Raw genomic sequence first — 25979 nt, forward strand, 5'->3', positions numbered from 1 at the left:
ACAGATATTGACCTGTTTGTTTCTCTTCATCGCAAGATGCTATTACGTACTTGCTTAATAATATTTCTTTCGCCACTCCGTGCTACAGTGTTCATGTTGAGTTGACAACACTGGACTGCAAGTGCAAATAAACTGTCCCGCAAGAAGGCTCAAAATTGTGAGTAGTGGGAGAGAGAAAGGGAGAGAGCTAGAAAAGAGAGAGATAGGAATGCAGGGAGAGAAATGAATTACCGAGGCTGAGAAGGAATTACGGTTCAGTTCGCATATCTTACGGGGGCACAGATCAGATGGTCCGACAATAGTTTCCTCTACCTCAACATCCTCACAAACAAAAATAACATCTTCACAACCACATTCCACAACAGCATCTAAATCTCCCCTGTAGTTGCAATCATCTCCACTCCCATTTTGAAGGAATTCTTAAAAGTAGACGTTAGTCGTCCATTACATATTTCTCTAGCATGTTCCAGTTGATTCTATTGTTGTCTGAAATGAGAGTGATACCTCGAAAACCGCACTGATTCAGGATATTTACAATTGATACTGCGAACTCGTAAAGCTTTCCTGAAGTCAAATTTTTTGCGGGAAAAAGACTTTATGATGTATCTTTATTGTTTGACAGAGTGACGTAATCATAAATGCTTGCACTGTGGTAGCAGGTTCAATTTATCTGCGAAATCCTGTATTTTGCCACCCTTGTAAGAAATTGCAGGTTTAACATAAATTTCATCCAGTAATAAGTTAACAACTTTCTCGTGATCTTCTAATATCTAAGCTTTTTCAGAAAGATATTTTAATCAATAGGGATTTGAGCATGGGAGTGGACTCAAGACGTGGGATAGCTGTCTTAGATAGGATGAGGATGGTGGAACTCCATAATTGTCTACAGCAGCCGTGGCAAAAGTGTGATAGTGCGCCGAGCCACTGTGTAACCTGCAACGTGCATAGCACCTATGGAGGGAGGTGGACACCCGAAAGGGAAGTGAAGCAACTGTCTGACTTATTAACGGATTTTCATTTTCCTTACGTCAAGCACTTAAATATAATTTTATACAGTACAAGGCTTCAAACTAATGTTTAGCACGTGTAACGAAGAAAGAAATGAACAAGGAAACATAGGAAACATTATCACAACCTAAAATTAACTGTCTTCAGAATGTCTCTGCGATAGAGTTTCAAAAATCAGGAATTAAGTCACTTACTGCCAGTCGTAGTTGATCACGAAGGTATTTGTCTGTCAGTCGTGATCTAAATTTGGTTTTTACTATTTTCATTGTTGAAAATAACTTTTTCACAAACGTAAGTTGCAGCGAACATGGCTTGAACAGAGCAAGCGAAAGAACGAAAATTCGGATATTTATTTTTTGGCAAGATTTGAAAAGTTCAACATTTGTGAAATCCTTACATCTAGCTTTCATTTAACATCACAATACATTGTAAATCTGTTAGTTTAAACAGAAGATCTAACCGCATTATTCGTACATCCGCTGAAAAAGGATCGACGTACAGAGATAATAATAATAATAATAATAATAATAATAATAACACTTAACCTTTTAATGTTTCATGAGTGACATGTAGTAAAATGCCGTTTTGTTATACGACCATTTTCCTCGTAATACTTGTGAACAATTCAAATATTTAATATTCTCATCATACTGGCAGAAAAAATCTTTCGTATTTGTAGAGGTACATGGTTTTGAGAGAGACATTGCGATGATACGCCACTCGCAGGTCAGAGACAAACACAAATGGAACGGAGTTTGACTCCAGTGAGTGAGAGGGTGGGGTTGGGGAAGACAGGAAGCAAGAGAAATGCACAGATATCATTGCGAGCCACAATGTTCTCATGAGTCATATTTTCGCCACGGCTGTTCTATAGGATGGCGGATTTGAAAAATAATTCAAGGATGCCTGTACTAAAATATCAATCGAGTATTACGGCGCTTTTGTTGTTAACAGTGATACTTGCTCCCATAGGTTGAGAGAGAACAGCTTTCTTGAGGGGACATCATTTACCTTCGGGGCATTTGTTTCTTACATTTACATCCATATCCGCGATGTTTCAGACCGAGTTGTATAGGGCTTGAACTGTAGGTCTAGTACATATTATAATAGGCATAACTTAAAACAATCTCCCTGTTTTTGTCTTTCGTACAGAAATACATGCATGCATCAATAAAATTACGTAACAGTGCTAACAAAATTGTTTATATGAAGCTTACTTTCCTGAAGATATCATAACAATTAATGTAAACTCTAATTATTTTATTTATCTCGTCTTTAAGTTTACACATTATACCGGAATCACTTTTTTTTTTTCTGCAACGTTGTGCAGTATGTTATTTATATTTCTCCAAGTGGCGGCCTGAACACCTGCAGACTTCTAACACATGAGTACAGGCTGTTACAAAAGAAACATTACAATGCTTTCATTCCTCAAATGAATGGAAATATTGAGAAACCCAAAATGTCCACTTTTTTACGAAATTGAGTTACATTCCATTTTGTATTCTACACACCAGGACGCATCATTCTGAAGAGAGACACTACCAGTGGCGACTCGTGATATTTTTTGTTTGTAGGATGAGATTGACGACTGATGACCAAGACATAAAATAATAATAATAATAATAATAATAATAATAATAATAATAATAATAATAATAAAGCATGCGCAACTAATTTCTTGCTACAGTTACATTCTTCTAAATGATCAAATGCAACTTCAGATATTCGTTCGGCAGTCCTGTCATGTAAAAGTTCTGTTAATTCTTGTGTTTTATTAGCCTATAGCTTATTTTATTTATTTTTATGTAATTTTGGTTTTGATTCATTTTATTTTTTATGTTATATCATTTTAAATTATTATTTCATTTATTCCGGCCTTTTAAAATGACCAATGAACTGCAATTAAGGAGGCTACAAGGGTACTTGAAATTCGTATTGTAGTCTCTGATAGGGTTTCCTCACCACCACCCAGAAAGAAGGGTCGTAGTATTAGGATATATGGTCATATCCTCAAATGCGGTTAAAGGCAAGCCATACCCCGCCCTCCGCACTCACCCCTGTCTGTAACTTCACTGCTAGAAAAAGCCGTTTGCTGTAATATTAATTGTAAGATATTTGGATGGTTCCTCGGAAAGTTTTCCTAAGGTCTGAGATGTGCAGTGGCGACAACTCACGACAGAAAGTGAAAGTTTGAAGAAAATTATTACATCGGGAAGCATTAAAAATAAAATCTGTCATTAAAATGTTTTCTATCCTCAGAGGCACGAAATTAAACTGTAGGATCATCCTCATATCCTTCATGGAGGAATCGTCACTGGACACTACATCTTCCATCATATCCTATGCCAGAATTCAGTTCAACTTATTTCCAATATGAAGAGAAACCACATGTATTCAGAACTTGTGAGGTTTCTCAATATTTTAGATTCTTAGATTGGCAGCACATGCATAAGATTTACCATCAATTAATTAAAAATAATTATTATAGTTTGGTAACAATGTATATTAAATACAATTTTCCCCAGCACAGGGAAGGTTTGAAACAATCACACAATACTTCCCCATAAGAGGCCATTCCTTCCTCCCCTGCGACCGTGATTTTGGCGTTATAGAAAGGAAACTGAAAAAGTTAATCAGTTCAAAAAATTACTTTAAGTTACAGTTCCAGAAAGAACTGAAATATTGATTTTAAAGAATGGTGGCCTCACCATTATCGCAAGAATACATAGTCTCTGGAAATTCAAGTGAGAGGAACCCCACGTTCTCAGTAAGAACCATTTTAAACTGAATTCCATCAGTTTCATTACTCCAGTGAAAATTTCGGAGTTGTAAAAGCAAAAGTACACATAGATGGAAGAATAATGGAACATACTTTTGTATTATCAGAACGTTCATTGATTCCTCAGAGCCCTAAAACCATATCATATAAAGGAAGTTCGCCAATTAATAAACAAAAGACTGATCATTTGGAAAAGTCCCACAGATTCCTTCCAGAAAACGAAGGGGTGCAGGAAGTTTACATTATGATTACACATGAAAATGATTGAGTATTATAATATGATATTGATGATTTGTGAAGGATTAAATTTGCAATATGTACCCTTTGTTCTGAGGAATGCGCGCTCGTTCGAGTCCTCATGGGGAAAGAAATTTTCTCATGAAATTTCTGCTAGTGTAGGCCTACTAATGGGACCGATGTGCACCTAGCATCATGATGTACTTGGGGAACTGTGATAGGTAGCGAAAATCCGGTTTCGCAAACCAGCAATAACGGTTGGGGTCATCATCATGCTAACCACACGATACCAGTGCACACCTGTGGGGTAACGGTTAGCGTGTCTGGCCGCGAAACCAGGTGACTCGGGTTCGATTCCCGGTCGGGGCAAGTTAAATGCTTGAGGTTTTTACCGGGGTTTTCCCTCAACCAATATGAGCAAATGCTGGGTAACTTTCGGTGTTGGATCTCGGACTCATTTCACCGGCATTATCACCTTTATCTCATTCAGACGCTAAATAACCTAATATGTTGATAAAGCGACATAAAATAACCTACTTAAAAATACCACACGATACCTCCAGTCTGGTTGGATGATCGTTCACCTCTGCTTCAGCATGTCGACGTGAGACCAGCAACCGGCTGGTCAGTCTTGGTCCTTCATATGCTGTAGCGCCACGGATTTACTTTTTTTTTATTATTTTAGTAGGTTATTTAGCGTCTGAATGAGATGAACGTGATAATGCCGGTGAAATGAGTTCGGGGTCTAGCACCGAAAGTTATCCAGGATTTTCTCATATTTGGTTGAGAGAAAATCCCGAAAAAACCTCAACCAGGCAACTTGCCCCGACCGGTAATCGAACCTGGGCCACCTGGTTTCGCGGCCAGACGCGCTAGCTGTTACTCCACAGGTGTGGACAATTTACTTTTTACTTTTACCCTTTGTTGTGAATAAAAATCTAATTTTATTGTTCTATTCCGACGTTTACTCTCTGAGTACACATAAAAATAAATTAATATTGTATTATATTGATGATCTGTGAATGTTTAGAAATAAGTAACAATTTTTCCTGAATAAGAATATCATTTTAACGTTCTATTCTGAAGCTTAAAGTTTGACTATACATGAAAATGAATGAATATTTTATTATATTGATGATCTGTGAAGGATTTGCAATCCTAAGTAACAATTTATTCTGAATAAAAATTTAATTTTATTGTTCTGTTTTGAAGTTTACAGTAATACTACACATGAAAATGATATATTGATGATCTGTGACAATTTTGCAAAGAAACCATTTGTTGTGAGTAAAGATGTAATATTTTATTGTATTCTGCTAATTAATTTATGTTCAAAATATGGAGAAACAACACATATCCAATGGCTTTATATATTTTTTCTCGGAAAATAGATGTCGCATAGGGATGAAATCTACTGAAAATCTTTAACTTACTGTACTGAACCACATATATTTTTTTACGGGGTCAAAGTATTAGATAAAAGTAGCTGTGTGGTTTTTGTCGTTCCTGAAAATTTTATTTTTATGGACGTGTGTGGTTTCTCAATATTCCCATTCAAATGATGTATAGAGATTATTATACATTCAGAAATTTAAAATAAAATATATTATAGTCCAGACACATGGTCTGAAAACATTAATTCGTCAATTAAGCACAGAAACTTAATCATAAACGAAAACAAAAAACATCTTTTGAATTAATTATTTTCTAATTTTAATATACAGGATGATTAAAAAACTCTGCAACAAACTCTGAGGGGTGATAGATCTCTTTTTGTTAAACAACCTATGTCGTTTCAAAGTTACCGTTGAAAATGTTTTTGCGCGGGCATACGTCAATGTATGAGAATGTGTGCACCCTTGTTTGTTGAGATGTTTGTAAGACAAGAGAAGGGTTGTTGTTGTTTGTTTACGTTTAATGTTCAATGCCTTTTCATTTCAGTTCAGTGTAATCATCAATTTAGAATGGATGTCTACGTAGTCTTCCACCAATGCGCCGGAGACGAAGAGACCCATCGTCTCGAAGGCGCTGATAAAGTAGAGCAAACATTGTGTGGTGAGGGTGATTTCTGTTTTGAAACTGTTGTTGGTACATGTGGAGAGCTCTTCTTCCGTTTCCGTGAGCCTCCCCCATAACACATTACCATGTCGTCTAACTCGGGAAAAGTGTAGACATCCTTTCTCAATTGATGATTAGACTGAACTGAAAGGAAAAGGTATTGAACATTAAACGTAAACAAACAACAACAGCCCTTTTCGTCTCTTACATACATCTCAACAAACAAACAGGGATGCACACATTCGCCTACACTGACATACGCCCGCGCAAAAACATTTTCAACGGTAACTTCGAAACGACGCGTCAAAAAACATAGGTTTTTTTAACAAAAAGAGTTCCTTATTGTTAGATCTATCACCCCTCATAGTTTGTCGCAGAGGTTTTGAATCATCCTGTATAACGGTAAAGGAGTTGACAATTTTTGGGGGGTAGTGTCCCCCATGTACCCCCCTATAACTCCGCCTATGCTTGCTCCTTCAAAAACTTAACCTTACTGTATAGTCCAGAACTTTAGTCAACTTCATCGCAGTAGTTGCGCAACAAGTTTGACGCTAGTTCAATTTTCTCGTTTGGTGATAAATTCCAAATTTTTTAAGAATTCAAATGACTCAAAAGAGTGTCGAATTTAGACCACTTATGCATTACCATATCTTTGCCAAGAACCCATTTAAATTTAGAACTAGCAATGGAAATGTCGTTGTTTGAAATAATAATTCTAAGTTCGTTAATTACTTTTAAACTCGCGATAATCTTTGGCACAACAGAAGTACTGCCAATTTTCAAAAATACAACGTTCAGTATCATTTACTATTACCGTGAACCCATCAATTTTCATATTTTCGATCCTACTTCTGTATTGGTTAAAATCTGAAATCACGTCATTTGCCAACCACTTGCTAAATGCATCTCCATCTCTCGCCTCTGCTTCTTTTCGTCTTTCTTCTGGTTCTTCACGTTTTTGTTTACATTCAGAGGACAAATATGATGGCTGATTTTAAAGTTTTGAAGGGACTGCATCATCTGTGAGTTTAGGTATTTTTCTGGGCACTACAAGAGCACTACCGTCACTTCGAACTGCTCTTCCAGATTTTAACCAGTTCAAAAGTAGGATCGAAAATATGATAAGTGTCTCTGGTAATCGACTTGGATACCACGAAACCTGCGACATGAGTAGCACAAAGGAAACTGGACTCTGTTCACTATGTGAAGATGGTTGTGCACCACTCAATGACAGTGAAACGGTGTGTGAACTAGATCCATATAATGGAAAGACTATTATTAAATTGAAATGTGTGGAATACTACTAAACGTGTTAGAAATGCTCTACGCCAACTAGCAAAATCAAACAATCTAGGTTGTAGAGGGGGGCTAACGCACAAACTTATCGACAACCTCCAGAACTACTTTGGCATTGCTTTGAGGGACAATACTGGCAATGTAGAAGATAATTGTAGAGCAATCTGGGTTTCCTTGTTCCATATCGCAGCAGATGACGATCAGCCTCTCCATGCTAAGCGTCCATTGGGTGAAGGGAGTTGGTGTCCTTACCAAGTAGTGAAATTCAAAGGAGAAACATACAAACACAAAGGACCTGGCATGAAAATAGATATCGTAAGAGCGATTAAATCTGTATATGAGAGATTGATCGACCTAAAGTTGTTGGCAAGGTGCTTACATAGAAAAACCCAAAATGTGAACGAGGCTTCAATGGAACAATATGGAATAAGTGCCTCAAGGAAGATTATACAGCTCAGGAAACTGTAAATTTGTGTGTCAGTAATGCTGTGTGTCATTTTATTTTTGGATCCAGAAGTAGAAATTGAAATTCTAAGGAGGATGGATGTAAACCCTGAAACAAGCACCATCACAGGAGTTGCTGCATCAATGGAAAATGAGGACAAAGCCGCATCAATGGAAAAAGGGGACAAAAGTGCCAGAAAACAACAACACCTGAAGTTAAAACAAGGAGGAGGTATCTGAGAGACAGAAAGAAGCTGAAACTGGACCAACATGAAGCTGCTGAAGGGGTGACATATGAAGCTGGAGGCTTCTATGCTCTGAAAGTTTGTGGCTCATTTCCTGTAAGTAGTAATTTTAGAACATTTAATTTTTTGAGACATGATATCTCAGCCAAATATGATGATTAAGGAGCGGATTCCTATGTAATTAAATATTATTTTTGCGTGTGATAAAACACATTTAACAAAGTTAAAAATTCCGAACATGAAGTTTCAAGCTTAAAACCCGAATTTTATTTCACATAAAAACACATATTTTCACAAAAAATTATGTAAATACATATTTTCAGGAAATCTATTATAAACACATAAATCTTGGAGTTTTTTTACTTAAATAACTTTTTACAAGAATTTTTAAACATTTTAAAACTAAATCAATTATGTAACTCAGAAGGACGTTATCTTTTTAAGAATTCTTGGTTGCTTTGTGTTTCTAAGCGCTGTGTGGTGTATCCGTGATCCATTTTTGTAATAGTCCTAGTTTCGCCTCAAGTTCTGAGAACTGCTAGGCAGCATATCAATGTTATTATTAGGAGAATAAATTAACATAGATAAGGAGGAGAGATCTTGCAACACATAATTAGGAATGTTTATTGTTGCTGAAGATGATTTCATTCAACGCTTTGCTTGTGAAACACAACAGATAAGAGCTCGGGTATGAATATTTTATTTTTTTTTTTAATTTAGACCGGCCAGAGGCCGTTTACCAAAGTTATCTCTTTTGTTTTCTGTTTTTAATTTGTTTTCCTTTGTTTTACTTATATTAATACAAACACAACACCCATGCCCGAGGCGGGACTCGAACCCACAGCCCTTCGGAGCAAGCGGTAGAGACAGTCCGTGCCTCTAGTGCTTGCGCCACCCAGGCCGGCTAATTTAGACAAATCTCTCGCCTCTCGTTCGGCAATACGTCTTGTTGTGATTCCCTGATATCGGCTTCGTCAATCGATATCCTTCAAGATATACTGAAAGATGGTTGTTTAAAAAACGATTTGGCTTTCATATTAGCAAATCTAAGCTTTTTGTGTGACACCACAAAAAAAACTCGAAACATCCAAAAACCTGTTGTCTGAAACAGGGAGGTGCGTGCCGTGAAAATTAAACTAGACTCGCTACCAGGTTCAGAAGTACAAGTACTAAGGGACAAATTCCAGAATGTGTTTGGGAAAAACAGTAGATATAAAAAAAATGTATAAAGTTGCTCAAGTATTGGAGGGTGTGCCTATAGATGAAGCTGACGGTGTATGTGTTTGTGACATTCCTCTCTTTAAATATGCACGTCTGACGTCCTGTGATGTGGAAAGATCGTTTTCACAGTATAAGTCGTTGTTCAGAGATAATCGGCAAGCATTTGTGATGGAGAATTTGGAGATGACCTTTGTTGTTCACTGCAATTCTCGGCCAACTACTAGCACTCAAGTGTGGTTGGTGAGTATCTAGTAACATTTTTTTTTTCCAAGCTAAGTAAGGTATTTTTGTCATATTAAAAAAAAAATATTTTTTAATTTTTAGCAAATATTTTCGTACTTTTTAGCACATAAAAATAAATATATTTAAATTTTTTAGCACATAAAAATCCGCTCCCTAATGATGATACCAAGAAGATATTGGTATCATTTTGAAGCTTCTTTAGTGCCAGACAATGAATAAAATTACAATAATATAGTTAATATCTTTGGATTTTTTTTACATAATTATGGAACATAAAACACTGTCATATGTTACATATATGGTAATATTTAATTAATGTAAATGAAAATAAAAAATAGCTCTATGTCAGGCATTAAACAATAGTTTTAGCTATAAAATAGTGAAAAAAAAAACTGTGGCTCTATCTTGAAAACTGCATGAGATATGTATCAGTTTTAAGTCAAATTTAAAAACAAAATAATTTTTAGAAACAATTTAGAAACAATTGCAAGGGATCTGTTCAGTTCATTCTCTTTCCGGCACTATACTCAATTGTTTACAAATTTTATAGGGCAATATTATGCAAAACAAAATTGTTTATATGTAAAGGTGTACATATACCTAAAGGCAATTTATTCATTTTGTTTGTCTATAGTTGAGTTGAGATTTCTGAAAAGTCTAACAAGTTTAATGAAAAATAGAATCAAGAAGGTGCTTTCAGATGGTACAACATAAAGACATAAAAATTACATTATTTTGTTTTGTTATAAAATAAAATTAATTGCTCTATTGAAGGACAACGTTTTATAGCTTCTTCTTCTTCTTCTTCTTCTTCTTCTTCTTCTTCTTCTTCTTCTTCTTCTTCTTCTTCCCTTCAAGTATTAGGCCAAATGGCCTGTTACGATCTCACGTTTTATAGCTAAAAGAAAAAAATAATGACATTTCATCAACATACTCTAGGATTCCAGAATCACAATATTTTCGTTGAAATTTTTTAATTTTCCGAAAACGTAAGATTCGAAAATAATTGCAATGCAATGTTCATTACAGTGGTCAACAGTCATTTTGCGCCAGACATAACACTAACAAATTGTTACTAATTTCGACCTCCTGAATTAAAAAAAAAATAACAAGAAAAATGTTCCATCAGTTTGGGTTTTCGAGGTGAACAATATAATTTTCTATGTATTTTATTTAAAAAATCACCATATTTCTTGTGAAACTATTTGTGATGGCCTATTATGTGGAAAACAATGTGTTAGAAACACTTGTGGAAATGTAAATTATTTTACTGCCCTTTCACGAATCTATTTGGAGGAGGTGGAAACAGGTTCGCGATATGAATTCGCTTGAGTTGACATGATTTTACTTGAGATGTGTATTTATTTCACTCTGAGCTTTGATGACATTACTGTAGTTTATATTTTTCAATATACTACTCTGTAAAAACCATTTATAGAAGTAGAAATTGTTTTAATGCCCTTTTCGTTTCCATTTGGAGGGGGAGATTCAGGTTCGCCACATGAAATCACTTCAGATTACCAGGAGATTTCCTTGATGTTAGTATTCTGTATAAGACGTGTATTGCTTTAAAAAGTGTTTTAATGATAACATTCAAAGTATGAATGTTTAAATGTGCGGATTTGAAGGTTGTAGCATTGTTTCTTAGAATGCAATTATGGCTACACAAAATCTTTCTGTGCGAATGGGATATGCTCGAAATGAGCATTATAAAATAAAAGTATGGCCAACACAATTACTAGAGCCAGGGAAGAAAAATATTATACATCAACTCATTGTACCTCAAAGTAAAGTAATTTCATCCCGTTTACACATTAAGTTAGGGTTAATGAAGAATATTGTTAAAGGGATGACTCATGAAACTGATGCATTTAGTGACTCAAAAATAAAAGAGAAAGTTTTCAACGGACCACAAATTACAGTAATAATGAAGGACAATCACTTCGAATCTTTGTTGGAAGGAAAAGAGAGAGCCGCATTCAAGAGGCTGTATTAAATTTTCTGGGTAACCGTGGAAGTTTATTTTTATTTTATTGGGTTATTTTACGACGCTGTATCAACATCTAGGTTATTTAGCTTCTGAATGAAATGAAGGTGATAATGCCGGTGAAATGAGTCCGAGGTCCAGCAACGAAAGTTACCCAGCATTTACTCGTATTGAGTTGAGGGAAAACCCCGGAAAAACCTCAACCAGGTAACTTGCCCCGACAGGGATTCGAACCCAGGCCACCTGGTTTCATGGCCAGACGCGCTGACCGTTACTCCACAGGTGTGGACACCGTGGAAGTGAGTACAACTAAGAACTAGTACAAAATTTACTGTTGGCGTTTGAAGCTATGGGTTGTAACATATCCCTTAAAATTCACTTCATTTACTCCCATCTTGACTTCTTTCCTGAGAATTGTGACAAATTCAGTGATGAGCATTGTAAGCGCTTTGATGAAGAAATTTTATCTATTTAAAAAAGATACCAAGAACAGTGGAGTACCAATATGCTAGCAGACTATTGTTGGACTTTAGCTCGTGATGTACCTGATGTCCAGTATAAAAGAAAATGCAGAAAAAGAAAGCTGTAATCTTTTGAAGAGTGAGTATTTAACTTTACGGTCGTTACGATATATAAAGCAGTATTTTGAATAGATATAAATTCGAAAAATTTCTTAAAAAACCGTAACCTAAAACTGCTTTTTATTGTCATATTCGTATTCAGAAGGTTAAAATTATGTAGAAAACATGTATCACATGCCCAGTGCAAAAAAAAAAGTTAAAATTGCTTACACAGTGACCAACATTAGTTTTGAAAGTAATTACTAGGAAATAGACATTTATTGCAATGATCGAATGTCGAATTAACCTATTTCTATAGTATTATTGTTTGAAAATGTTTTGACTCCTACAAATGTTTCTAATCTATGTCTTCTATCAGTAAGTTCATTACCACATGATTGACATAATGTAGTATCAGAAACTGTCGTAGTGTGATAAAAAGCGGTGAAATTTCATCTGTCTACTTTCACTTGTTCAAGAGAAAATGGGGACACATGCAAATAAATGTAATTTTTTAAAAACCAAATACACAGTTGAACACGTGGTAAGAACTATATTTCCTTAACTGCACAGTCGCAACATTGAAGTTCATCTCCTATTATGAAAACGCAGCCAACATAGTATAGAATGAATTTCTCCTGCAGAATTAATAAAACAAGAGGAAGAAGAACTCCAAACCAAAGAGTGAATTTTATAATGATAAAAATCAAGTAACATGAGTGCAATACATAACTGCATCATAAAATGTAAGTTATATCAGTTTCTTTACAAAACTCAAAAATACGGTTTAAATATAAAATACGAAAACGACAATATTTAAATTCCATTGCGGCCGGTTGACTACATTTAAAATCAGGTCGAAAGTTCTCAACACAAGTACCATCAATTTTCTTACCTACAGCTTCTAATCCCTGACGCTAGTTCCAGTTTTTCATTCTCTATGGAATTCGCGTTCATCGCTCAACGCGTTAACAAAGCCCTCTTCAACAATGCAAATGACATATTGGACCGCCATTTTGAGTTTTAATTTCTTTTAAAGCAAGAAAAGATAGCGCTTTATGTGTATTGAGGAGCTCGGTTCGATTCTCATGGGACAATCAGGATGAAGCTCTTTCCACTGAGGTAAGCTTTCTAAGTTATATTAAAATTCCTGCTTGAAAACTACAACAGTAAGTAGGGAATAAAACATTTACGTTTCGTAGCGTCAATGGCTATTCTAGGAATAAATGTGTATATTAGGGGGCTGATAATTAAGACTGCATTGGACAGGCATATTTAAAAACACTAACGAACGCATGACGCAGTTTAAAAATTACTGAGGACAATGAGGTTTTATGGTTATAATGCATTACACTGTTTTATGGCCATCCTTCCTTACTAATAGTAATAAAATAAATCATATAATGCTACACATGTGAAAGTTTCGAAACATGTGAATCGTAAATAGTATTTAAACAGTATTTTAAATTTGGATAATACTGCAAAATGTATACAAACTCACGAAAATACGAATCAATAAAAACATGTAATATCACCAATAAAAATTATTATAATATAATCGTAACAGAAAATAAATAGGTAGTTTCCTAGTACCCGGTACTCGTTAGATAGATCATTTTTGTGTTTACACAATGGCTCCTTTCTGAAAAGAATTTTAACAGTTTGTTACTAGATGTGATTCTAGTCATTTTATAATATAATTTTGGGCCAGGGAAAATATGCATCTTTTATGATTACACAACAATGGCCGACTTAACAGCTTATGTAACGAGTACCAGGTACTAGGAAACTTCCAATAAATAATAATAATTATTATTAATATCATTAATACAATTAAAGATCTAAAAGATATATAATAATTATCAGTTCCATATCTGGGTTCTCTGCGTATTTATCCATGAAAACAGATTACCGAAATAGGCTAAATGAAGATGCAGAAATGAGGCTACACCTTCCCGCCCTAAAACCAAATAATTATACAAAAAATATGTAGCCTTTTAAAAAGAACATATTCACTCCACCAAACAAAACAATTCAGTTCTATATTTTATATAATTACGTGTGTTATTTATTAAATATTATTAAAATATATTAACATTTGCATCGTAAGCATTACTTTTTTTATTCTTTTAAAGATCTTATGACCGTTCATAGTAGGGCTACTGAGTAAAGCGAAGGTGCACTTCAAACTAAACTGAAAATACAAGTTTTGACAATGTATGTGCATTATTAACATAGTTTCAATCCACTTACACCCACTTCAATAAATTTGTAATAATAATTACTTAGGCCTACAAATGGCTTTTAAGGAACCCGCAGGTTCTATGCTGCCCTTACATAAGCCCGCCATCGGTCCCTTATCCTGTGCAAGATTAATCCACTCTCTATCATCATATCACACCTCCCTCAAATCCATTTTAATATTATATTTCCATCTACGTCTCGAACGCCTCAAAGGTCTTTTTCTCTCCGGTCTCCCAGCTAACACTATATATGTATTTCTGGATTTGTCCATACCTTCTACATGCCCTGCCCATCTCAAACGTCTGAATTTAACGTTCCTAATTATGTCAGGCGCATGCAGTTCTGCGTTGTGTAACTTTCTCCGTTCTCCTGTAACCTCATCCCTTTTAGCCCCAAATATTTTCCTAAGAATCTTATTCTCAAACACCCTTAATCTCTGTTCCTCTCTCAAAGTGAGAGTCCAAGTTTCACAACCATACAGAACAATGTGTAATAATAATAATAATAATAATAATAATAATAATAATAATAATAATAATAATAATAAATTCTAACACTAATTCTAGCAATAAAGGACCTTCGAAACCCTCCCATACCACATATGAAACTTATTTGATTTGCGTTGTGTTAATTTTATTCATGTTCTAATGAAGGTGAGAAATGCATTAATATTACTAATGAATAGCCATTTTTTAGAAAGGAACTAAGTCAAAATTTCCTGCTATTCAGGAGCGCAAAGAAACTTATTTTCAAGAATAGGCTAAATATGAGTGTACCGGTCCCGTACTATAAATATCAACTTGAACTTGAAAGTATTAATCATTTCATCAGTAAAAAAAGTTACAAATTTTGACTTAGTTCCTTTCTAAAAAGTTTTATTCAAATATACAGGTTGAATATATAATGTTGTTGTTGTTTGCTAGTGCTGAATTTCTGACAATAAAATCATTAACTCTCTCTCTCTCTCTCTCTCTCTCTCTCTCTCCAGTATTTTTCACTCAAGGACGCTAAGTTGATAGTGGCTGGGTAGTGTTGAAGATGATTTTGATCCATTTCCTCACAGGTGGTTTATATTAATTATTGGATAAAGTACACATATTTTATCACCTAGTAACATAGTATCTGGGTGACCTGCGGTAATGTAAGCTTAAATTCTATTTGTTCCACATAAAATACTAATTTTTACTGAATTTCAATATAATAATAATAATAATAATAATAATAATAATAATAATAATAATAACCCTATTCTTGCGAGGGTTGTGAAGGACGAGTATTTTCCCTGGACCAAAAAATGAAATACAAATTAAGTAACAATTTGTATTTTATTGTGGACCTACTACTGAAGTTGTTCATTTTCATTCTTTAGGTTATCCTAGTAGTTAAGAAAACAAAGTGTCCCGAAATGCCATTTCTGTGTTCATCATTTACCAACATTTGCCCCCAGTGTTTCTTAAAATAATACTTATGTTGCACGTTAATTTTTATTTGTTCTTGTTTACAACTTAAACAATGATGCACAAATCGGTCAACACAAAAAATGACTTCCTAGGTTACACAATGCAGTTATTGAAATTGGTGTGGAGTGATTTATTATGGATAGTATACAAGGCTGATTTAGAAACGTGTTAAAGGAATTATTCTTACATCAAATGTATGCTTCATGGACTAAAATTATCGTAGATATAATTAAGTTAAGTTGAATTCACAAACATGTTGAAGAATTTCTTCTTGTGCAAAATCGGATGCAGCCTGGACCAAATGATCATATCTTTATTATGTAATTTACTTTATAAAGTTTGTTCAGGCATGGTTCGGAATAGATATTGAACTACCTACTCATGCGCAGGGTACGATTAAATATAAACTTACAATTAAATAAATTATTAAGGGAAATTAATATAGGGTTTAATAATTAGTTGCTATGTATTAGTCTCATTCATTTATAGTGTCCGGCACAAGGGCAGATCTTTCACTACAAACCCAGCATTCTCCAGTCTTTTCTATTTTCTGCCTTCCTCTTTGTCTCCGCATATGATCCATATATCTTAATGTGGTCTATCATCTGATATCTTCTTCTGTCTTGAACTCTTCTCCCGTTTACCATTCCTTCTAGTACATCCTTCAGTAGGCAGTTTCTTCTCAACCAATGACCCAGCCAATTCCTTTTCCTCTTTCTGATCAGTTTCAGTATCATTCTTTCTTCATCCACTCTTTTCAACACAACTTCGTTCCTTATTCTGTCTGTCCATTTCACACGTTGCATTCTTCTCCATATACACATTTAAAATGCTTCTCTTCACTTCGTCGTAATGTCCATGTTTCTACCCCATACAATGCTACTTTCCACATAAAGCACTTCACTAGAGTCTTCTTTAGTTCTTTCTCCAGAGGTCCGCAGAAGATACTCCTGTATTAGCCTTATATCCTTGTGAATATTGGTTATAAATTTTTTTCAATTGTGATCCCTTTATATCATAATTGTCGACTCTTGTTTTTGTAATTTCTGCTACTTTAGCCTATTGCTTATATTAATTGTTTACTTTGCCTTCTTCTTTCAGCTTATCTACAGCGCGGTTTTGATCTCCCGACCATGAGCATTTGCTCATACGAGAGACAAATTCTTTAATTTATATATCTGTTTTTTTTTTAATATTTGACACGTACATTTTTGTTCGACGATGTAATAGCTCTTTTAATGAATTTTTATGTCTTCTGTATTTAACACCTATTTTTGTAGTTTCCTGATTGCAATAATTGTAATCGTTATTGTAACATGATTGTTTCCCAAATAAATTGAAAAAAATTACAAAAATATAATAATAATAATAATAATAATAATAATAATAATAATAATAATAATAATAATAATAATACTTACAAATGGCTTTTAAGGAACCCGCAGTTTCATTGCCGTCCTCACATAAGCCCGCCATCGGTCCCTATCCTGTGCTAGATTAATCCTGTCTCTATCATCATATCCTACCTCCTTCAAATCCATTTTAATATTATTCTACCATCTACATCTCGGCCCTCCCAAAGGTCTTTTTCCCCTCCGGCCTCCCAATTAACACTCTATATGCATTTCTGAATTCGCCCATACGTGCTACGTGCTCTGCTCATCTCAAACGTCTGGATTTAATGTTCCTAATTATGTCAGGTGAAGAATACAAAGCGTGCAGTTCTGTGTTGTGTAACTTTCTCCATTCTCCTGTAACTTCATCCCGCTTAGCCCCAAATATTTTCCTAAGCACCTTATTCTCAAACACCCTTAACCTATGTTCCTCTGTCAAAGTGAGAGTCCAAGTTTCACAACCATAAAGAACAACCGGTAATATAACTGTTTTATAAATTCTAACTTTCAGTTTTTTTGACAGCAGACTGGATGATAAAAGCTTCTCAACCGAATAATAACAGGCATTTCCCATATTTATTCTGTGTTTAATTTCCTCCCGAGTATCATTTATATTTGTTACTGTGGCTCCAAGATATTTGAACTTCTCCACCTCTTCAAAAGATAAATTTCCAGTTTTTATATTTCCATTTCGTATAATATTCTCGTCACGAGACATAATCATATACTTTGTCTTTTCGGGATTTACTTCCAAACCTATCTCTTTACTTGCTTCATGTAAAATTCCCGTGTTTTCCCTAATCGTTTGTGAATTTTCTCCTAATATATTCACGTCATCCGCATAGACAAGCAGCTGATGTAACCCATTCAATTCCAAACCCTCTCTGTTATCCTGGACTTTCCTAATGGGATACTCTAGACTAGAGCAAAGTTAAAAAGTAAAGGTGATAGTGCATCTCCTTGCTTAGCCCACAGTGATTTGGAAACGCATCTAACAGAAACTGACCTATACGAACTCTGCTGTACGTTTCACTGAGACACATTTTAATTAATCGAACTAATTTCTTGGGAATACCAAATTCAATAAGAATATCATATAAAACTTCTCTCTTAGCCGAGTCATATGCCTTTTTGAAATCTATGAATAACTGATGCACTGTACTCTTATACTCCCATTTTTTCTCTATTATCTGCTGAATGCAAAATATCTGGTCAATAGTTGATCTATTACGCCTAAAACCACACTGATGATCCCCAATAATTTCATCTACATATGGAGTTAATACTCGATTAAAACTGTAAAATTCATTATTCCACATTTCTGAAATTTTCTAGGAACATCAGGAGCGCATGCAGTTGGAAGGCATCGACGCCAAGAATGACATGCAGCCCATGGAGTGGGAGTCTGCAACTAACCCAGTCGAACATCTGGTTACAACAGAATACCAGACAATGGAATGGGATACCCAATGGAAGTAATGCTAGTGAACTAATCGTTTCGCCAACAAGGTAAGACCTTGCGGCTTTCATCTTCTTTATTAGGTCACATAACTTAATTAGCATGATCTATTACTCCAGCAGTATTTCTGGTCCGCACTGCACTAGCAGGAAACTCAGGGTTTAAGATTATTTACCTACAGAAATATAAGGCTTTTGTTTTGAGAATTATTCTAATTCAGTGGTGGGCAAAATGAACGCAACCCACAAGACAGGATTTAAATGGCAACTACATACAGTGGGAGGGGTTGCACTCTACAGTGCAGTGACGGATTTACAGACAGTTGCGCCACTACACTCCTACCTACCACATGTAATTAGAATAGTCCATTCACTTGATATTTAATTAATCATTTTTCAAAGTATTTTCTTCGAAATTGGGATTTATATCTGTGTATGCTATCTTCAGTTGCGCAAGAAGATGAGCATCGCTTAAGGGGAGTCTGTACTGCCTATCCCAGCAATGTAAATTTCATCTAATTTAGGTACACTTGTCTCAGGACTTACATAAGATACACAGTTGAAATTTTTAGGGGTTATTCTTCAAGTATTATTGTATGTAACAGGCTAAAATTACGGTCTTTATCTATTATTGCTCTGCTTTACATTGATGGGATGGCAGTACAGACTCCCCTTAAGCGGGATCTGTGGCTGGATTTCATTTTAGAAAACAGCTGTTCGCACTGGTAGGTTGATGAATACATACCGTCATTTCCCACAACTATGGTTCTGGAACACAACTATGGTCCACGATACAACCATTCAAAGATCATTGCAGAAGCAACATAGACCGTTCGTAGATAGCTGCAGTGACTTGAATTCAAACTACAGTACAGCAAGAATATAGACAAACGACGTACTACGTTATGGAGTACAAAATTTGAATGGTTGTATCGTGGACAATAGTTATGTTCCAGGACCACAGTTATGGAAAATGACGGTACTCATTATTTTTTAAGCAAACTGTCTAAGCAGTAGATATGTAATACTGGACATCTTTTAAAAATTTTAGCCCCCAGTAGACCTTCACATTCTGCTTTCAAGAAGCCATCATTCTGCAAATCCAGTACCTCTAACTGCAATTCTGGGATAACATTTTCAATTTAAACATGAAAAGGAGCGGCAAAAATATTGAAATCTTTCACCATCCTTTGAAAATCACTGAATCTGTGTTCTTTGAACTCGTATAACAGGTGATCTATTTTAAGAATGTACATATTTAAGTTCGCGTCCTGAATACTTGTAACTAATTTTAAACATGAGAAATGAAAGAACCGCCTTTCTTGTAAGTGTGATATCCTCTCGATTCATATGATTCTGCGAAAGACATTGTACCACTAATGGAGCTCCGAAGTACAGCAATCCAGTATAATCCGCCACGTACACGCGCAGTATTTTCATGGAGTGGGGAAGGGGAAGGTAGGGGATAAGTTTGATGCTTCGCTGAGGTCTGACGTCACTGCGACCGCAGGAATGCCCACCATTGTTCTAGTTAAATGATTGCATTTTTATAACGTCTTGAACGGGCAATTTTAACGAAGATAGAACACTATGTTCTTTCGTATAGGTTTTGTGTCTTTTGGGATTTAGGCAAAACCAACTGTTACAGACCGCGTACAAAAGTATTAATCACAGATCTACGAGTATGTACTGTATAGATACGGAAAAAAAAAATTGGAGCTCCCTTATTGTTCTAGTTTCGCTTACCACACACTGTGCATGTGCAGTAAACAAGTGCCCCTGTAATATGCTACTTGTGGACAGTCGTGCGAAACTGTTGCCTACTTACCAGTGGACTTCCATCAAGACTCGCTCCATGAAATAATTTCGAGAAGAATAAGTACTCAGTGCGTATGAGAATGCGTAGCGCTTCTGTTTCATTACGATTTTATTGAGACGGGCTGTTCGCTCTTAGTAGCGCCTGTTCTGTCTGCTTAGCTATGTTTTTTCTACGCGAATCATCAGAGGACTGAAAGCAAGTAATGGTCTCTTAAACCAAATTATAGTAATTTAGCAATTCCTTCTGATGACAAAACATAGGAACTTCACCAATTTTAATACCTTTCATAGTATGTATTGAAACAATTAGAAACATAATTCGACCTGGTGTGTACAACAATAATGTCAAAGAACACTAACTCCAAAATCACAACTTTACAGGAGAGGCAAAAAACAGTTCAATTGTGTATATTTTCTTATGTTACTGCTTTAATTTAAGAGATATGTTGATAAAATTTAAACCATATATATATAGGATATAACCTTAAAGACAATACAATACATATTTTCTAGAAATATTTAATATTGACTTAAAGATTAACATATTTTGGAGATAGTGTTCTTTGTTACTGACACGAAGCATTCAATTTAGTAGATAGTGTTAAAAATAAATGCCAAAATATTGAATTCAAACACTCTAGTAAAAAATTATAGATCTATTTGACAATGCAAATTAATAAATTTAACTTATTGTGGAGAGCTGCAATTATCATATTTCTTCTTCTTCATAAAGGAATATTATCTAAACTCAAAACATATCTGCATTATTATAACAGTGCTAGTTAATATTATTTATAAAGCATAAAAGCATAATGTTATCATTATTAGATTAATTTATACTATTATCTGAAATAATAATTTTAACAGTGCATTTATAAAATAATAAAAGAGTAAAAGTTATCTTCAATTTACATTGCATTTTAGAACAACAGTGTTTTTAAATAGTTGCTAATGTTACACTACTTTAATTTACCACAGCTGATGAGGAGTTTCGATGAAAAAGTTATTTAACTAATTATCAATTTATTTTTAAAAATAGCAAAGCCTACAAATTCAGTTGATTTAAAAGTCTGTCTGCACGTAATAAAACGAAAATACACACTTAACTCAGAATTTATACCCTAAATGACATTGAATAAAATTATAATCTGAATAGGATTATATTTGATTTTATTCAGTATTTGTTTTGAATAGTATCAATATCCATACCTCTCATATAAAAATTTAAAATTTCTTCTTGATTTTATAATCACTTATTGCTCTTCATTTTGAGTATCTTCTTCTACGATTTCCTGTTCATTTTTAAACTGTTGTAAAGGAAATGGTAATTTCCTGGTATAATGTTCTGTTTACACAGTTGCAATACATTATTCATTTTCTAATCTTGTATATTTTCAGTGCACCATGATCCTTTGGTTTAAGTTGAAGATTATCCAGCCTAAATCCACGTGTAATCTTCCTCTGTACCTTGAATTTATGGAATTCTTCATCATAATTGTATTTAAAAAAAATACGTGTTCACTGTCACTTTTCCGATACTGGAACCACACTATATCCAGCCATCTACAATGTTTCCATTAGTGTCAACTTTCTTGTTCTTTATTAATGTCTTCTGAATTTCTCTTACATCATTACATTACTCTGTTCCACTTCTATTTTTGATACAGCTCTAACTATAGTATACCACTCTGATGGATCAAATATTTCTGTATATTTTGCTGTTTTTTTTTCAATGTGCGTGTGGACTGTGTCCATTTGTGAATTTCTTAGTTAAAAATAAAGTACAATTTGAGATACGTCCAAAACATTCACAGCGTAGAGGAGCATGGTTGATATAAGCACAGTCCTCCACAGGTATCGGACATGAAGCAGAACCTTTTACCATTATGCAGTTTTTTCATTTGAGCAAAGAGACATGATGGTACCTCTGCAGCTCCCCTTTCTGCAATTTTCTCGTTCCATAAAAAATTTCCTGCTGTTCTGTTGGCTACATCCATACTTGGTCAAATTATGTACAGGTAATCCACGTTTATAAAACACTCATTCCATTTTAACATCTGGACCATTGCGCACAGGTTCAAATCAAATTAAAAAAAAGTAAAGATCATTTACTGATGCTCTAAATTTTGTAATCTTTTTTTTACTTGACGAGCTGCTTCCTTCTTTCAATGTGGGACTGATGAACTTCCTCCGTCTCTATCTTCTTACTTTCATTGATCCTTTCTGGAATTATGAAAAGGTATATTAAAATTATTTTTGAAAATATGACGATAATATGAAAGGTTTTTCTGCTTTAACATTAGCATTCCTGTGTCCCCCCCCCCCCAACATTTAGGCCCGTCATTGCTCCGGACGCACTGCAACCTTAGACTTATTGGGCTGCCTATGTTTTATAATTTAATACCGATTCATCAGCCCTGTTACCTTGATTAAGGTATACAGTCCAGATATAGAAATCGGTTCAAAATCTGAATTTTTCTTTATACAATTCATACATATTTTTGTAAATTTAAATCACAAGACAGATATTCTCTTGCAGTTCGTTTCTTGTACTCTTGTTGGACAGTACTCTTGAAAATGATGCAGTGTGGTTCACTATACATTCACAAGTATTTTCAGATTTCTTTACTCCGTGTTCATGCTTTCCTCTTCGATCAGTTTTCACTGTGTTATTGTCACTTTTTTCAAAATATATTCTATTATTGTGTTGGATATGTCAAAGATGGCGAGAAAAAAAACCCCTGCATATCCATATGTTTTCTTTATTTTTCACCAGGCAAGAACTGGTGTTTCGCCTTCTAGATTCATCCTTTTTGGATTTGGATTTCCTTCACTTCTGTAAGGCCCATAAAAAAATTGCCGCTTCAAATCGTTATTCTCAATATTCCAATATTGTTTATGAATTTCATGTTTGTCTTTAGCACTAAATGAGAGGTTGCATTTAAGAAGACATTTTGTACAATCTTTGTCTAGAACTTTTTTTACCAGCAATTTCTTTCCACTATTTAAGGACTTGTGGGCTTTCCTGTTATCCAGCGTTGGACATGGACTACTAACAGCTATGCTCTTATTAGCTTCATCACTCATTCCTTGCGAAATTTTATATGTCGCTAAAGCCAACTTCACCATTAACCTGCCCCTAATATTCGATCTGAGTATTTCTTAGCTCTAATAAAAAAGTATCAAATTATCAGAGCAATCCTGTGCTGCGTCTCTTACAAACTGTAAACTTCTTACAAACTGGATTGATTTAAGAATTCTTGTTCTATTAATTAAAAAATTATAAATTCTCTAACAATGAACAGTATGGTGACTGTATTACATTCTTCGTTGTATGTTCTGAGGCAGTGTCAACAATAAAATCTTAGAAATGTTAAATAATTTAGTGACAAAGAACACTATCTCGACTTAGTGTTCTTCTAGTCTATATTTTGTTACTGTCAAAGAAAACTAAGTCTAGATAGTGTTGTTTGACACTCAGCATCTGTCTAAATTAACACAACACTATCTCAAAAAAAAATTAATAAAACTATTATTTGTAGAGACATATTACTTTCACACTATATAAAGGCTACTTTGTACAATATGATACTATAAATAACTCAAAAAGTCGATTTTTGGACTTAGTGTCCTTTGACACTAAGCCGTCGAAATACAGAAAGACGGGAGTAAGCTTATTCCAATATTCATGTTAAACAGTGTGATGTACACAAATTTACAATATGAATAACACTGGGCAATTCTGTAAAGCATAGCCCAGTGATGTCAAAGCGAGCGCATTTTTCTGACCTTGATGTCGTGCGCGGGCAGCAAGCGCTAAGTATGGAAAGAGGAAGGGTTGTGTATATGAATAAGCAACCTGTTGGATTAAGAAAACAGTGGTGCACAAACTTCAAACAAAACGTGAAATTTTATGTCGTTATTTTTATATGGCTTCTTTCTGTTTAATGTTATCTATATTGTCTGTAAAACAGAAGTACTAACACTGATTTCTTAATATTGTACTTGTGTTTTAAATCTTAATAACATAATAGAGAGTTAAGAAGGAATATTCACTTAAATTGCATAGTAGTATAATATTATACTGTATTAAGTGGATGAAACACATCATTCATAAAAAAAAATGATATTCCAAAGAAAGAGACTGAGTGTGACATGATAAGTTGGGATTTATATTGATTGTATCTTTAGCCTTACAAAAGTAATCAATAAACTAATCAGGTTAAATTTATATTGTGATGAGTAGCCAGACCAAATGAAAAAATACTGAAGCTCCACTGGCAGTATCTTAGTCTGGTAAGATGCCGATTTTACTGCATCTACAAAGTCTGCAAAATCATATACTTTATATCCACGTCTTTTCACTGACTGTTCTACTTTGTGATGAAAGGATCAGAAGCCATTAACGAATGGCCTGGTTCAAAATAACTTATCACAATTTCATTAGTACTTACTTCATTTGAATTAACAATGTAAATCAAAAATGAAAAGAATGTCCAATTTTTGTTCTGGACCGTGCAGTTGTCCAACCATAGAGTAATTTTGAACAATCTCTCTTGTACTTGAAAAAATTGTAGAAAGTGCTTACTATTTCTTCTTTGCTCCTTTTAAAGAGAGCCTCGTGCCGGACAGCTGCAAACGGCTTGCACATTTTTTGTTTTGTTCCCCACCCCCAACAGGAACGAAGCTCTCATGTAGACAGTCAAACACTTGTGAATATAGCTACCTTAAATGTGTCTAGTCTTGGCAACAAGATAACTCTTTGAAGATCTGCATAATAAATTATTTTGTTAACCTCTTCAATTTTTTCAGTATCTTCTCTATATTTGGCCCGAGATTTTGATGCTCTCTCAATATGTTTTCCACATTTTACAAGTTTAAAAATTAGTGTCCAAATTTTCCTTTGTGTGGCATTGAAGATTTCACAGTTTATCAAATGATATGTCCATTTCACTGACTACCGTTCTGTACTTTTCATATGAACATTTTTAATTAACATTCTGAGTAAAAAAATCATGGTGCATGGCAGTCAGCGTTATATCACTTGGTAAATAAAGACGATTAGATGCATGTTCCCTCCGGTAATGTACTAATGTGATATGGTGGGATTAAATGAATTTATGTGTCTACGAATAATTTCATTGTCCATTTCGTTGTCTCTAAAACATATGTGCATATGAACTATCAGTCCAATAGTGATAAAAATATAAATTATTTTACTTACATGGTGATTATAATGGTGTTTCTAAAATAAGGTTGAGTAGAATCAATATTCTGTGTTTTGGCTACATAACAACAAACAGGAAAATGAAAATTGACATGTTTTCAATAATAAGCTAGAAAAATTAATTGGAACACACCTTGCATATTAATTTTCATGATCAACAATGAATTAATTATAAGAACTATGTTTAAACTATGAGAAATGAGTATTCGGGTAGTGGCGATTACATGCTGAAGGATTTGTTACTAATGCAGTTACGTCTAATTTGACTAGAATGGCAAATAGGAAATACTAAGCGAA

General features: G+C 34.5%; 1 protein-coding gene and 1 long non-coding RNA gene across 3 annotated transcripts in view; one reads left to right on the forward strand and one right to left on the reverse strand.

The window, feature by feature from the left end:
- LOC138715359 (CD2 antigen cytoplasmic tail-binding protein 2 homolog) overlaps nucleotides 1–18875 on the forward strand; it is a 122743-nt gene extending 103868 nt beyond the window's left edge. For both annotated transcript variants that reach the window (XR_011336253.1, XM_069848196.1), the window contains one exon: nucleotides 18515–18875. Coding sequence is in view for 1 of the 2 variants with exons in the window: in XM_069848196.1 (XP_069704297.1) it covers nucleotides 18515–18561 (47 nt within the window). In the remaining variant the exon portion in view is untranslated. The remainder of the gene's footprint in view (nucleotides 1–18514) is intronic.
- LOC138715360 (uncharacterized) overlaps nucleotides 1–25979 on the reverse strand; it is a 112779-nt gene that overhangs the window by 53358 nt on the left and 33442 nt on the right. The gene's annotated exons all lie outside the window — the stretch shown is intronic.

This window comes from Periplaneta americana, chromosome 15 (assembly GCF_040183065.1).
Source record: "Periplaneta americana isolate PAMFEO1 chromosome 15, P.americana_PAMFEO1_priV1, whole genome shotgun sequence".
In the NCBI taxonomy this organism is placed as follows: Eukaryota; Metazoa; Arthropoda; class Insecta; order Blattodea; family Blattidae; genus Periplaneta; species Periplaneta americana.